The sequence below is a fragment of the Staurois parvus genome, unplaced genomic scaffold (genome assembly GCF_062004578.1).
Source record: "Staurois parvus isolate SC_StPar_1 unplaced genomic scaffold, SC_StPar_1.0 ptg000242l, whole genome shotgun sequence".
NCBI lineage: Eukaryota > Metazoa > Chordata > Amphibia > Anura > Ranidae > Staurois > Staurois parvus.
Genome location: NW_028318038.1, coordinates 2,279,728 through 2,295,784, shown reverse-complemented (window position 1 = coordinate 2,295,784; position 16,057 = coordinate 2,279,728). Strand labels below are relative to the sequence as shown.

At 41.1% G+C, this 16,057-nt stretch overlaps 2 protein-coding genes across 3 annotated transcripts in view; one reads left to right on the top strand and one right to left on the bottom strand.

The window, feature by feature from the left end:
* The window catches only part of LOC149459965 (fibrinogen-like protein 1), a 35,498-nt gene extending 31,914 nt beyond the window's left edge, over positions 1-3,584 (top strand). Inside the window, exon 8 of the mRNA XM_089680343.1 lies at positions 1,410-3,584. Within this exon, the coding sequence (XP_089536469.1) occupies positions 1,410-1,590 (181 nt within the window). The 3' untranslated portion in view covers positions 1,591-3,584. The remainder of the gene's footprint in view (positions 1-1,409) is intronic.
* Positions 3,585-10,212: 6,628 nt separating this feature from the next.
* THSD1 (thrombospondin type 1 domain containing 1) overlaps positions 10,213-16,057 on the bottom strand; it is a 28,859-nt gene continuing 23,014 nt past the window's right edge. For both annotated transcript variants that reach the window (XM_089680342.1, XM_089680341.1), the window contains one exon: positions 10,213-13,440. In XM_089680342.1, coding sequence (XP_089536468.1) covers positions 12,083-13,440 — 1,358 coding nt within the window. In that variant the 3' untranslated portion in view covers positions 10,213-12,082. The remainder of the gene's footprint in view (positions 13,441-16,057) is intronic.

Sequence of the window (16,057 nt, the reverse complement as noted above, 5' to 3'; positions counted from 1 at the left end):
CAAGTGTCTAATAAACATCCCGGGTATGTTAAAATTTGAAACACGAAATCATAAATTATAATTTAATAAATAACCATAAAAAATAATAATATAATAATAAATTGAATTCAATAATATAATCAAACCAAAAACACTGAAATATGAAATATAGCGCCAAGTTCGCACATCACTGAGCAAAGTCGCAAAATCGTTTTCAGTGTCTGATGACGAATTTCCCCACGAATCATTATCACTCAATTCTGCAAGTGGTTCTAGTTTACTATCGCTGTTCTCTAGCTGATCTAGAACCGCTTTTGACCTAAAGGGATGCTTTTTGGACGCCATGGACATTTCTCAGTTTCCAGGCAGAAAAAACAGTAAAAATGCAGGCAGGGCACAGGACAAAGCACTAGGGACAAAATGTATGTGAAATGGTTTGATACAGTAATGTTTTACTATGTAATTTTAGTGAATTTAGTGAATGTCACTTTTACAATTTTCAAATTTCCTGCCATTCCATCCCCCGTACGTCCTGACGTTGCAGGGAACGGAACCCAGAAGACGGATGCCAGCATCCGCCGGAGGACATTGCCGGGGACACTGCAGGAGGGACATCGCGGGAGCGCAGGACAAGGTAGGTGCAGAAGAGATCTCGGAGCAACGCTGCAGGGTATTCCCGAGTATAGCTCAGGGTTACCGCTTGTGGTGCTGAAACTTTACCCCGAGATACACTCAGGAATACCACCAGGGAGGTTACTGGAATAAAGTTGTATCTGGACCTCTTAGCAGTGGTGTGGCGCTTCAATTTCAACTTTTATTGCATAACATTCTGTACCTTTTATTAGGCATTCATTTGTAATCAAATTCTAACACTAGTGAGAGCAAGGTATTATAGGTCCCTTGCAATATCATATATATATAGAGCCAACATACATATATACTGTTCTAACATACTAAATTAAGTATACGATAGCAATGAACAGAGGTGCATACTGTAGTTAAAATTAATAATAGCATGAAATCCTGTTAAAATTTGCAACCTGCACTATTTACATCCTGGTTGCGTACATCTGACCAACAAACACTGACAAATTCACTCATTCTTCCTGCAGTTTTATCACTAAGCACTGTGCTAAATGTTCACTAAAAGACCATATTTTCAACAAAACATGGCAGCTCTCTTCTTTTTTCTGTATGTCCCAGTGTTGTCATACAGAGCAGCAATGAGAATGGCAAACTGTTACCTGTTCATGCAGGTCTGTGAGTCTGCCTGTTAATCAGGTTGGTGCTGTTCACTAACACACAGCCAGTAATATATTAGTGGCAATGTTCCAAAGGTGCCAATCTGCACTTTATGGCATATTGTAAAATACATGCAGAACTACCCATAACTATTTGACTTGTAAAAATAATATTATATATATTTGCAGGTGCCATGTGGCCAATTTAAATGGTGTGTATTATAGAAAAGGAAACTATACCGGAACATATGACAACGGCATTGTATGGTCCACCTGGCATGGCTTATGGTACTCCTTAAAGTTTACGGCTATGAAGATAAGAAGTCCATCGTTCCTCAGTGCTGGGAGTGGGGATGGACTCAGTGGTTAAGAACTTGCGCTTCTGGATGATACGAACATACAAATGAGGCCAGAGCAAGGACAAAGAACTCACCAACAGATAACTTTAAATATGGCCTCAATACAAAATCAATAGAGACTTGAATCATCAGCTTCCATGGAACTTTGCAACCTTTATTTGGTAGGGTTCTGAAGTTTAGTGATTTGTTTTTTAAAATCCGTACCAGGGTTGGCACATGAATGATGAGTGTCCCATGTGCTCTGTTCCTTGAAATCTTCATTCCTCTGCCCCCTGGATACCCCCGCAGCTGTGATCTTCCACGGATGCTGGGGTTAATGTAAGCAACCCCACCTGTCACAGGCACTTGTCCAGAGTGCCAACTATGCACGCCCTTTCCACCCCCTCTTCCATTCCTAGAAGTTGCACTATCAGTTTCTGCAATGAAAAGCCCCAGTCCCACGCTTATTCTTACCTGAGCTTGATCTGATCCGATCCAGCGATGTGCACAAGAGCAGTGACTCTAGCCGCTGTCTCCCTCCTCATTTGGCAAATTGATGGCTCTCACTGCTTCCAGTCAAATGATGTGGCGGGGTGGGGCCAAGCTTCCTGGTCTGTGTCAATAGATACAGACAGGGATGCTTAGGACCGAGCCTGCACATGTGCCCCCATGGAAAGTGGTTTTCCATGGGGGCACCCGCCGAAGAGAAGGGGCCTGAAGCACCAGCAGGGGACCCCAGAAGAGGAGGATTAAGACAGAAAAAGGAATGTAGATTTAAGATTTCAAGGAACGGAGCATACAAGACACTCATCATTTTTGTATGTACCATCCCTGCTGCTGATTTAAAATAAATAAATAATTCACTAAACGTCAGCTTTCAGTGTTGAATCCACTTTGCTTAAATCAAACCAGTTCAAGATGAATTCTGATTTCTGTGAATTACTGAACATAAGAATTAGCACTTTGAATTGAATAAGGCTGTAAATGCTTCATATCGAACTGGCAAGAATGGCTGAACAGACCACTAATCAGATGTTCAGTCAATGTATAAGAAATGAAATTATTTTATATAGATTCATATTAGCCAGTGTATATATTCATTACTTTACAGTACATTAGGGTTAGTAGGTCCCTTATTGCTCACAAGTATCACAGCAGTTGTACAATCTGCTATGGCTGTACTTCTACAATAGAATATTTGATAATTATATATAGTTGACACAATGTATAGAGAAAATCTCCAATACACTTAAAATTACATCAATACACCACTCACAAAAATCTTTGGTAATCAAGTTACTTGTACACCTCCTGCAGGTTGCCCTCAGAGCGAACTGTCTTCCATCTGATCTGACAAAGATTCAGTCAATTAAACAAGATACAGATGACAGTATAAATACTGATGACTCCAAAATGTAAATGATGATTAATAAAAATGTAATGCAGACACCTGTTTTCGGTGAGGTTCTAAATATTCTCCTACTTTATCTGAAAAGGGGTCTGATTTTGTAATCTTCTCTTACACAGCACTTTTTGAAAGGATCCATCTTTTATTTGAACAACTGACAATAAGCATGATTACATTATATTAAAATTGTAAAAAGTTGCAAAAATATTAATCAATAATATTAATAATTCAAATATGAATTACACAATAATGTACATACATATAGAATCTTTAAAGGCAAGGTAAATCTGGCAATCCAAACACTGCTATGGTTGTGTGTTGCTCCAGGGATATATTCATTAAATGACCAGGTTACCGGAGGAAAGATGAATTCATCACATTAATAGAATGACTACAAATTAAACAAACCCCAATAACATAAATAATAAGCTAAGAATAGCTTAAATGAAAATAAAGTCTGCATTTTGGTTCTTATGCTGGCTATACACATTACAACATGGTTTCTCATTCTTTGGATATACCAATAAGCATGGAGTTAAAGAACCCACTTGACTGGATGAAAATGTAATAAATTGTTTAAAGTAATACTGTCAAATAAAAACAATTTCCTTTATTGTCTATTGGGGGGACACAGTAATTTTTAGAAATCTTAGATTGTCGGGTTATATTTGGCAGAATTCTGAGAATTCCTGTGTCCTTCAGTGGACTCCAAGTGTACAGTAAGTATAAAAATCCTATTTTTTTATAGGTCCATTAAGAAACAAAGGACGTCTGAGAATTCTTAGGATGTAAAGTTATATGAGGTGGTATCAAAAAGTTTCGAGACTAGTTTTGTAACACGCCAACAGATGGCAGCACAAGGCTGCACGCACTGTCACAGGGAGCACTGACCTTCATAAGTCAGTGTGCCAAAAGACATTGTCCTGTGTACATCGGAAGATGTGCAACTGGTGCTTTTCTGACCACTTGCGTTACTGCGCCTGCTACTTCATAATGGACAGCAAGTTATAACAAAGAATGTAAAATTCTGCATAAAACTGGGTAAATCATTGGATCTCCACATTGTTGTTAAAATGGCAATCTTTGAGCTGGATCTTCATCTACGGGAGGAGGGCATTTTTGGAGGTTGAGCTCGTGGAAGGTCTTCCTGATCTCTCGTTGCCTTCCAGTGATGTAATTCCTCTCTTGAAGTGCACATGCCACTCAAAAACACCTTGAACGACTCATTGCAGCATCGCCGTAAATTTGCTGAATCATGTCAAATGTTTTTGTGGCAGATTTGCACTTTGTTCTAACGTGCTGTCCATGTTGAAATAGCAGACATGTTAATGCACATAGCCACAATAGCACCAGTTGCACGGTTCCTGGTGTACACAGGACAATTGTCTTTAGGCATACTGTCTTATGAAGGTCAGTGCTCCATGTGACTGTGCATACAGCCTTGTGCTTCTATCTCATGGCATGGGCAGCATAGTGGCTAAATGGTTAGCACTTCCGCCTGGCAGTACTAGGGTCGTTGGTTCAAATCCCAGCCATGGCACCGCCTGCCTGGAGTTTGCATGTTCTCCCTGTGCCTGCGTGGGTTTCCTCTGGGTGCTCCGGTTTCCTCCCACACTCCAAAGACATGCTGCTAGGCTAATTGGCTCCTGTCTAAATTGTCCCTAGTATGTATGTGTATGTATGAATGTATGTTAGGGACTTAGATTGTACACCCCTGGAGGGTTAGGGACTGATGTGAATGTACAATATATATGTAAAGCGCTGTGTAAATTAACGGCTCTATACAAGTACCTGAAATAAATAATAAATGTTACAAAACTATTCTTGAAACCTTTTGATACCACCTTGTACTACCCCCCTATGGAAGGCAGAATAACCTGATGTTTAAGGGTTCCAGTAAAGACTGAGATTGAGCTCTGCAGTCACTTTTGCAGCAGTTGTTTTCTTATTCCGGGTCACAATCCTGCGCAATGTCCTTCTGTCTCATTTGGTCAGCTGACAACGTTGACCATGCTTATGCTTATCAGACGTTTTCCCAGAAACTGTATATGCCGTCATAATCTTTGATACTGTGCCTTGCGACACAGCAAATAAATTGCCAATTTCAGTCACAGAAGCACCAGCCAAGCGGCACCAACAATCTACCCTCTTTGATGCTCATTAAGTTCTGACATGACTCCTTATTTCTAGCAGCACATGCAGTGAATGATGAAAGTGAGGCTTCCCACCTGTTAGCTAGGTGTCTCATCACACAGCAGAGGCAAAACATCACTTCCGCTTTCAATGCGAAACATGTCACTTTCACACCTGCCAATTTTTCTGTCTAACCCCCTTGTATATGCACAGCAAGCAGACGACAGGGCCTCGGACTATGGAAAATGATTATACATTCTTTTGGTTGCACTGATCACAACTGGTTATTTGGGTTACTGCACAGCATTACTTTTTGAGGTTGTATTTTAGTAATCAGCATTTGTTATGCTTACTCTGAACTGGGCTAGAGAAGATGCATGGGTAATTGCATAGAATTGCACAGAATATGCAAAAAGGAAATAAAGGCGGCAACATTTGAAAATGAACGACAGATTGCAAAAGATAGCAGGACCAAAACCCAAAAAATTCTTCAAATATATTAATAGTAAAAAGGTCCAGTCCGAGCGTGTAGGCCCTTTACATAATAATCTATAGTGGGTGATTGGGGATAAAGAGAAGGCAAATTTATTAAATACCTTCTTCAGCTCTGTGTATACAAAGGAGCATGGGGGAGCTCTTGTCCATAATGGGCATGGTATTGACACAGCTCCAGATGATCCACATTGGCTCTCAATTGATATGATCCAAAAATATTTAGACAGTATAAAGGAGAATAAAGAACCTGGACCAGATGGTATACACCCACGGGTCCTTAAATAATTGAACTCTGTCAATTCAAAGCCATTTTTAGGGACTGTTTAATGACTGGCATAGTACCACTGGAATGGTGTAATGCCAATGTGGTGCCAATATTTAAAAAGGGGTCAAAATCTTTACCAAGTAAATATAGACCTGTTAGTTTAACTTCTATGGTTGGGAAGATACTGGAGAGAGAGATACTGTACTTGCTGGAAAAAAATATTTAAGCAATAGACAGCATGGATTCATGAAAGACAGAAGTTGTCAAACAAATCTGATTTCTTTTTATGAGGTGAGCAAAACCTTGGACAGAAGGGTGGTGGTGGACATGGTATACCAGGATTTTGCAAAAGCGTTTGACACAGTTCCCCATACATGGCTAATGTGTAAGGTATAGTCTACAGGCTTGGAAAAATCTGTATGTAAATGGATAGAAAACTGGCTAAAAGATCGTATTCAGAGAGTAGTGGTTAATAATTCATACTCTGAATGGTCTAGGGTTGTCAGTGGTGTACCCCAAGGTTCAGTGTTGGGACCCTTACTTTTTTAATATATTTATAAATGATATAGGGTCTGAAATTAAAATTCCCATTTCAGTCTTTGCAGATGACACCAAGCTGTGCAGTGGAATAACGTCCTTACAGGATGTCTCCAACTTACAAGCCGACCTCAATGCTCTGTGTAATTGGGCAACTGTGTGGTAAATGAGGTTTAATGTTGATAAATGTAAGGTTATGCACTTGGGGGCTAAGAATATGCATGCATTATACATACTAGGGGGGTACAACTGGGGGAATCAATGGTGGAGAAGGATCTGGGAGTTCTGGTAGATCACAAGCTTAATGATGACATGCAATGCCAAGCTGCGGTTTCTAAAGCGAGCAAAATCCTCTCTTGTATTAAGAGAGGTATAGACTCCAGAGAGAGAGATATCATATTACCCCGGTACAAATCATTAGTAAGACCTCATCTGGAATATGCAGTTCAGTTTTGGGGACCAATTCACAAAAAGAACATTGGGGAACTGGAGAAAGTACAGAGTAGGGCAACCAAACTGATAAGAGGCATGGAGGAGCTCAGCTATGAGGAAAGATTAGAGGAACTGAATTTATTCTCTCTTGAGAAGAGGAGATTAAGGGGGATATGATCAACATGTATAAATACATCAGTGGTTCATGTAGTGAACTTGGTGTAGAGTTATTCACCCTGAGGTCATCACAGGGAACAAGGGGGTACTCTTTATGTCTGGAGGAAAAGAAATTTAATCTCCAAACACGGAAAGGTTTCTTCACAGTAAGAGCTGTGAAAATGTGGAATAGACTCCCTCAAGAGTTGGTTTTGGCCAGCTCAGTGGATTGCTTTAAAAAAGAGCCTGGATTGTTACTTAGATACACAGAATATAACTGGATACTAACATTTATTGGTAAAGTTGATCCAGGGAATATCCGATTGCCTCTCGGGGGGTCAGGAAGGAATTTTTTTCCCTGCAGGAGCAAATTGGATCATGCTTTGCTGGATTTGTTTTGTGCCTTCCTCTGAATCAACTGTGGGTATAGGATTATAACTTTTTTTTTTTTTTAATGGTTGAACTGGATGGACTTTTGTCTTTTTTCAGCCAGACTAACTATGTAACTATGTGTACAACTTGGAGGGATGGACACATTAAAGCAGCCATCCTCAACCAGGGTTCCTCCAAAGGTTCATTGAATCGTAGATTGACAATTTTGTGGTGCCAACATAGTTCCAGGGACAGTACCATGTGGCATATCCAGCGGTAAGACACCAATGATTTTTTTAGCTATCTGTAAGGGTGGCATTCTGACCACCACTGTAGGGAGGGACATTCCTCAATACAAGCGTTCACCCGATATAAATCTGCCTTCCTAACATACACTTCCTCCCTTCACGCTGCCAAACAAGCCTACTTTGTTACCCTCATTAATACCTTCTCCTCCAGTCCTCGTCGGCTCTTCTCTACTTTTAACTCTCTACTTTCTCCGCCCCCACCTCCACCCAGTACCTCACTCACTGCCCACGAGATTGCTAACCACTTCAAAAACAAGATTGATTCGTAGGGACATCGCCACTGCTCAGACTTCCACCCCACTTAGCATTCCTCACGATAAAACCCCCTCAACACTTCGCTCCTTCAACCTCGCTACTGAAGAGGTCACTAAGGTCTTCTCAGAAGCCCGCCTCACCACCTGCCCCCTGGACCCTGTCCCCTCACAACTTCTACGGTCACCCTCCTCTTCCATCCTATGCTCCCTCACTCACATCTTCAATCTTTCCCTCTCTACTGGCACCTTCCCCTCCCCTCTAAAGCACGCGCACATCACTCCAATACTTAAAAAACCCCACCAACCTGAACAACTCCCATCTCCCTACTGCCATTTACCTCTAAACTCCTAAAGCGCTTAGTCTATAATCGCCTGAGCTCCCACCTCACCGACAACAACCTCCTTGGTCCTCTACAGTCTGGCTTCTGCCCCCTACATTCCACTGAAACTGCCCTACTCAAACTCACCAACGACCTACTAACCGCAAAAACTAATGGCCACTATACAGTACTCCTACTCCTCGACCTCTCTGCGGCTTTTGAAATGGTTAACCACCCCCTCCTCCTCAAAAAACTACACTCTCTTGGCCTCAGAGATTCCGCTCTCTCCTGGCTCTCCTTCTATCTATCATAGCGCTCCTTCAGTGTTACCTATAACGCTGCCACCCCCTCTTCACTCCCTCTGTCTGTTGGGGTCCCTCAAGGTTCTGTCCTCAGACCCCTTCTCTTCTCCATCTACACCTCCTCCCTTGGCCAATTGATAAATTCCCACGGCTTCAATTACCATCTCTATGCTGACGACACACAAATCTATCTCTCTATCTCTCTACCCCTCACCTCACCCCTTCAGTGACATATCGGATTGGATGTCACTCCACTTCCTCAAACTCAATCTTTCCACAACTGAGCTCCTAGTATTCCCCCCAGCCCGCGCCCCCCCCCCCCCCCCTCCCCGACTTCTCCATCAAAATCAAGAACACTATCATCAGTCCCACCCCTCAAGCCAGGTTACTAGGTGTCATCCTAGACTCCAATCTGTCCTTTCAGCCACAGGTCCACTCGCTGACAAACTCATGTAGACTTCACCTCCGCAACATCTCCAAGATGCGACCGTTCCTAACCTCGGAAACCACTAAGCAACTCATCCACTCCCTTATTATATCACGCCTCGACTACTGTAACTTCCTCCTCATTGGCCTACCTCATCGCAGGCTATCCCCACTTCAGTCTATCATGAATGCTGCTGCCAGACTCATCCACCTTACTAACCGTTCTGTATCTGCTACCCCTCTCTGCCAATCCCTCCACTGGCTTCCAATTGCCCAACAGATAAAATTCAAAACACTAACACTGACTTTTAAAGACGTTCATAACACTGCCCCAAATTACATCACCGATCTTGTCTCCAAATATCACCCAAACTGTACTCTCTGCTCCTCACAAGACCTCCTACTCTCTAGCTCCCTTGTCTCTTCCTCCCATGCTCATCTCCTGGACTTCTCCAGGGCTTCCCCCATCCTCTGGAACTTCCTACCCCAATCTATCAGATGATCGGCTACTCTGCTCACTTTCAGGCTCACTCTGAAAACCTATGTCTTCAAGGAAGCCTACCCCGTCCTCAGCTAACATTGGAATCCTCTACTCTTCCAACCACTCCATCCCCCACAGTTATTACCTTTTGTACCACTATCCCCTACCTCCTAGATTGTAAGATCTCAGGAGCAGGGCCCTTGAATCCCTCTTGTATTGAATTGTATTGTGAATGTTCTGTCTCCCACTATAATGTAAAGCGCTGAGCAAACTGTCGGCGCTATATAAATCCTGTACAATAATAATATAAGTATTTTTCCCATTGACCCCCAATAAATTGCTTTTTTCAGGGGTATTAGAGACTTGAAAATTATTTTAAGGTTTCCTCTAGGGTAAAAGGTTGGGAAAGGCTGCATTAAAATGCCATTGTTAACTATGTTTGTCTGTTTTTATCATAGAACAGAAAAATGACACCATACAGGACATTTTCATTTACTGACATTTTATATATTAGGCCTGCTGTGTCCAAAAAGGAGTGTGTGCAGATATTTAGCAAAAAAAAACACTTCTTTACAGTCATTATCAAAGACAAAGAACCAAACAAAAATCCTTCTTGCACCACAGGTGTATCCAGCTTGATTAAATTACATGAACCAGCAACAAAGAGCAACCAAAGCTGGGATAAGTGTAGCTATTCCTTTGAAAAAATGCCTGCACAAAGTGAGCATCTGTACAGAAAACACAAAAAAAAATGGAAGCGCAACCTAGCACAATAAAACTTTTAATAGATATCCATAAACATTTAAATATTGCACTCACACAATCCCGTTGTAAAACAGCATCCATAAATGACAACAGGGAGCTGTGATGTGTCTACAATAATGTTCACAAAAATCGATTCATCTGGCAACTGCATATTCTCCTGTGTGATGTTTCAGCATAGTAGTCCCGACAGGATAGTCAGAGGAGAGTATAAGGGAAACAAACTGTCAGTTGCTTAGAGCGGCTCTGCTGGAAAGCTGCCAGGAGCGAAGGAGGAGGACTGGCCCTAGTCTAAGCTGTAGGTTGGAGGAGCGACATACAGATTGCCTAGGTCACATGACATGTTTCGGAGGCACAACCTCCTTTCTCAAATGTCAACACATGCACAGACATTTGAGAAAGAAGGCTATGCCTAAAAAGGAAAAAATATAGCTGAAAATGCCTTATGTTGGACCACTTGAAGACCACCATATAGCATTTTTACTGCTACAGGGTGGTCCTCCTGTATATATATATATATATATATATATATATATATATATATATATATATGTGTGTGTGTATGATTTTGCATTTCTGCAATTGGACGCTGCCGCTGACCTGCTTCTGCTGTGGACACTCACTCAGAAGCAGATCTGCGAGTCCCAGTGAACAGACATTCGCCAGCACCCACCGATCACCAGGCAGGACAAAGAACAGAGCTCTGCCTATGTAAACAAGACAGAGCTCTGTTCTGACAGGGAGGGAAGTGAAAGATCTTCTGTTCCTACAAAGCTGGGAACAAGATCCTTCACTTCCCTTAGTAACAGCGACACCTAGTGTATACTAAGCACATAGCTAGGTACACAGTTAACCCTTTGATCACCCTAGATTTTAACCCCTTCCCAATCTGTGTGATTAGTACAGTGATCAATGCATATTTTTAGCATGAATCACTGTATTAGTGTCACTGGTTCCCACAAAGTGTCAATTAGTGTCAGTTAGTGTAAAAATGTCTGCCACAATATCACAGTCCTGCTATAAGTTGCTGATCGTCACCATTACTAGTATAAAAACAAAAAAATGTTTAAATTCCAGTATATGTCCCATAATTTGTTGATGCTATAACTTTTGAGCAAACTAATTAATATACACTTATTGGGATTTTTACTAAAAATATGTATAAGAATACATTTTGGCCTAAATTTATGAAGAAATTGATTTTTAACATGTTTTTATTGGATATGCTTTTACAGTAGAAAATAAAAAATATTGTTTTGTTTCAGACCTCTCTGCCAACTTATAACAGGGCATAAAGGCTGAAAAATGATCAATTTACACTTGAAAATGTGACAAATGCCTCCATGGTTATTGGAATTATTAAAAATTAATCCAGCTTTGGTCAGTGTTATTTTCGGGGTATGGTAGGAGAACAGCAATGGTTGCAACTCTTATTTGATCCACGGCCTCTGGAGGGTTAACTGATTTTTCTTTCTAAATTTCAAAAACATACATAAGATCATGGTGTGAAGACCCATTCACTCTACCATACTGTGTTATAACTGCTGAGAAGCATAGGCTTGGCACTTACTCAATAATAATACCTTACCCCCATCTAGTCAGTTAGTTTTAATAAAGACACTGAAAGGAATCATGTCCAAACTGTGTCAGGCATCTGTGTGTATTTATAATACTGAGAAGAAGAGATGGGGTTTAGCATACGGAATACTTATTTAATCGCTACTGAACATGTTTCTACTTCAAATACCAGAAACACAGCTACAGTACTTTCCTTTTTCAACCGATGTTCTAGGAATTCTCAACAGTCAATATTCCACATTCATAAGAAGTCTAAACATTGTGCAAAGTATACAAAAATAAAAAACCTATCTGGTCAAATCACCAGTCTTTCAATACTTAATGTACTTGTCTCATCTTCTTCATTTGAAGCAAAATACCCAGGTAAGTCAAGCATTTGCTGTTCAGCCTCTGTGAGCCCAAATGTGGAGTTGTCATAGAAAGAATAATCAGTTCCCCAAGGAAAGCTTTGGCACTTTTCCCTTCGGAAATGAACAGGACTCTGCGGGCTCTTCCTGTGGTAGATATCTTTAGAAGAAGGTGAGACATTTTTGGTCCTGTTCCAAGACTTCTCAGCTGGTGAAGGTCCTTTCCGTAGTCGGTGCTGATCTGGTCTCTCCATTTTAGACTGCCTGCCAGTAGTATGCCTGCTACAGATTAGGTCAGGTTTCTCCCCTGCTCGAGCATATTGACTTCTGGGCACGTGTCCAGTTGCCTCTGGAGGAAGAGAGACACCCCGTGTGAGGTGTTCTGGACTTCTTTCCAGCCCCGTTGGTTTTTTATTTGACCTATCTACTGCAGAATTCTCCCACATACGGGTTCTTGAGTTGTAAATCATTGGCTGTCTTGGTGAAAGGGATGTTAGACTTCTTTCCCTGTAGGGTTTAATGTGTTTAGTTTCATGAAAACTTAATGTTCTTCGAAAATTATTTTTTTGATAGCCTCTGTCATACTTTACTTTAGAATCTGTGTTCTTAAGGTGGGATGCTTTAGGCAGTGTTTGATTTGGGCTGTATCCAGGTGTCTGTGGAAACTTTGGGTAAGTCCTTTCACCAGCATTTCTGCTATGGCTATTTTTTGTCTCTAAAAATGGAGACTGTATCCTGAACTTATTTGTTGCCATCTCCTCTGAGTTGTCATTGACCAGTGGTGGAGCCATAGAGATGTCTAGAGCAGTATCTGCCATTGGGCTCTGAGAGACATGATATACTTTTGTGGTTTCTGTCAGACCCCTTTGTTTCATCTCTTTTAGCTGCTGTTGAGCAAGACGGTAACTAAAAATGGGTGGAATTATCTTCTGGCTGTTTGCCTGGGCACAGTCATTTTCAGTTTCTGCCACCTCTTGGGTATCACAGTTGTTTTGTCTGTAATTTAAAGGTATGTGGACTCCATCTTCCATACCTTCCATCTGACCTTCCCCTGCATCAGAGAAGCTTTCTCTCATTTGGTAGATATTCTCCTCATCTGAGTTTTTCCAACAATTCACTGAATGAACAGAGCTATGCCTGGTTGTTGGACGGCACTTACATCCTTTGCCAAATTTTCTCCATACAGTAATCACTACCGTAACAAAAATGATGAAGAGACAGAGAGAAATTCCAGTGATAGTCACTGTGTTACTCTTAATAGGAACATCCTTATCATTTGTGGTAGATTTGCTTGAGGGCTTCACAGCTATAAAAGACAACACATATGATATAAAAAGTGACTTGGCACGCCAATTTTATATTTCAATTGGAAGTAATAAAATCTAAGAACCAATATTCATATACATGACAGAGCAAAAAGTTTCAGGTTTGCTTCATGGATAAACAGTAGGAGAGTCAACGGTGAAATCCAAAGGATTTTTTCCCATGTTTTGGATAGAGTGGGGAAGGATTAGAACTACTGACAGATTTTCATTACTACTTGGGCTTTTCTTTCCAGGTGACTACTGTATCCCCAGTACCCCCCTGGAACAAGTATCACAGGGAAGTAAGGGATAATCTCCCCAAATGGGTCACAGACAGAAATGAGTACCTCGTCACACAACCAGTCAACACAAAACAACTGTTTTAACAATTTGTGTTTAAAAACATTTTTGTTACATACTTTATGTGAAGCCATACTGCCATGCCAAGGTCTTTAAGTCTAGTCTAACAGAACTCCAAACTTGGAACATGCAGAGCAATGAATAAATTGAAAGCAAGTAAGGCTTGGAGGGAGCCCCTTCCTCCTTAAAGGTGTAGGAACAGTCCAGAAGCCCAGACTAGCTCAATGGCAACTGGAGACCTGCAGTGTGTATCTGCACCAAATCCAACAAGGCAAAATAAAAATGGGAATAGCTGAACCCAGCATATGACAAGTAGTAGAGTTGCAAGTGTACACACAAAAAATGACCTTGTCATGAAGGCGGGGGTAAATCTTCTGGAGGGCAAGTGGTTTTAACCAATCATTTTTGTGTATTAATTATTAATTCTCCATATAACTGGGGTTTGGCAGTGATGTGTTCTTCGTCTACATACTTTTTTTCTAATAGGTGTTCCTCTTTCCCATCTCAGAAAGTTGGAAGGTATGTTTATGTATTGTTTCAATCTGCTCTTTGTTCTTATCCAACATTAGGTTTTCAAATATATACTCTTAAAACAACTGTAAAGGATAATTTTTTAAATTAAAATAATAAACATGTTATACTTACCTGTCTGTACATTGGTATTGCATAGAGCGGCCCTGAACCTCCTCTTCTGGAGTCCCCCTTGGATGCTCACGGCTCCTCCTATTCTCTGTGCCCCCCCACAGCAACTCACTTGTCCATAGTCATACACAACGTGGCTCAGCCCTGCCCCCACTCACTGCTCACAGGATTTGATTGACAGCAACAGGAGCCAATGGTTCCCGCTGCTGCCTCTGTGTCCTGTGAGAAGAGGAATAGAAACCAGTGCTGGATCGAGAGAGGTTCTCAGGTAAGTATATAAGCAGCTGAGGGAGCAACACAACTACTGGGACATTTTTAACATTATTGCAGGGAATGCATTAAGATAAAAAATGTCTTTCCTTTAGAACCACCTTAAAGCGGAATTAAATTCTCAATTTAAAAAAGAGATTTTTATGACAGAAAAAACCCGATTGGTCTCCTCTGTCATAATCAGCTGTCATGCACAGTGAGCCATGCATTTGCAGCTCAGCTTACATTTATAGCACTGTTCTGTGCTGTGATTATGTGATTCCTCTGTGCATGAAAGTGATATCTTCTGGGCCCAGCCATTCAAGCAGCCAAACAGACAGAACCCAGAAGGAAAACTGTGAGAAAATGGCAGCACCTTTGGCCAGTGGGAAGAGCTGGAGGGCATTATTTGATAGGTAAGGCTGTCATAATGTGATGTGCATACTAGCACATTATGGCATAATTCTTCTTGGGGCCCATTTATTAAAGTGGTTGTAAACCCTCATATACCTATTAAAGTGACTGGCATCAGGTAATACACATAGATGAAACAAATCCAAATGTTGTACCTGTTTATCTATAGCTTCTTTCCCCTACATCCATTCAAACTGCAGAATTTGCACAGGATCTCTTAGCTCTGAAAAGCAGGGAGTGGAGGGCTGAAGTTACATCAGTGAGGAGAGCTCTGAAAGCTGATTGGAGAGGAGGGACACACCCCCCTTCACACATCACACAGGAACAGAGCCAAGGCGGTCAATCACAGGCTGTGCCCTGCCCTTCACCTTTTTTTTGTTAGTTTCAGGAATATTCATCAGAAGTGACTCATGCTTATAGCGGAGAAACAAGGCAGCAGACAGAAATGTTACTTATCACAGACTATAGAGGGATATGCTTTGGTCATATTTCATGCCTGAGGTTTACAACCATTTAAAAAAAAAAAAAAAATCAGAGTTTAATTCCGTTTTAATATTCTGGGCCTTATTTACAATAAAAAAAAAACTGATAAAGCAGAATGTCTTCATTTTGTCCTGGGTTGACTAAAGATATTTGACCAGTTACATATCTAGTGTATGAATGGTTGCTGCTAATTTTTACTGCAGTATACATGTAGACCCCACTGAGTGGTAACTACATCCCCCTGCTTCCAGGCCTCGGTAATGATATCTTTTGCAGGTGTGGATCCAAATGAATGCACAAGGAACACTCATTTCTAATGATTACCTTAACTATTCTATATGTCAGCTTTTTACCTAAAGGCACTATAAAAATTTAGTGGTTGAGAAAATGAGAAAAGACAAGTCACTGGGATGGAAAGGGATACTGACGTGTGTTATGCAAAGAATGTTAGAAAAAACTGTAACCCTGTAC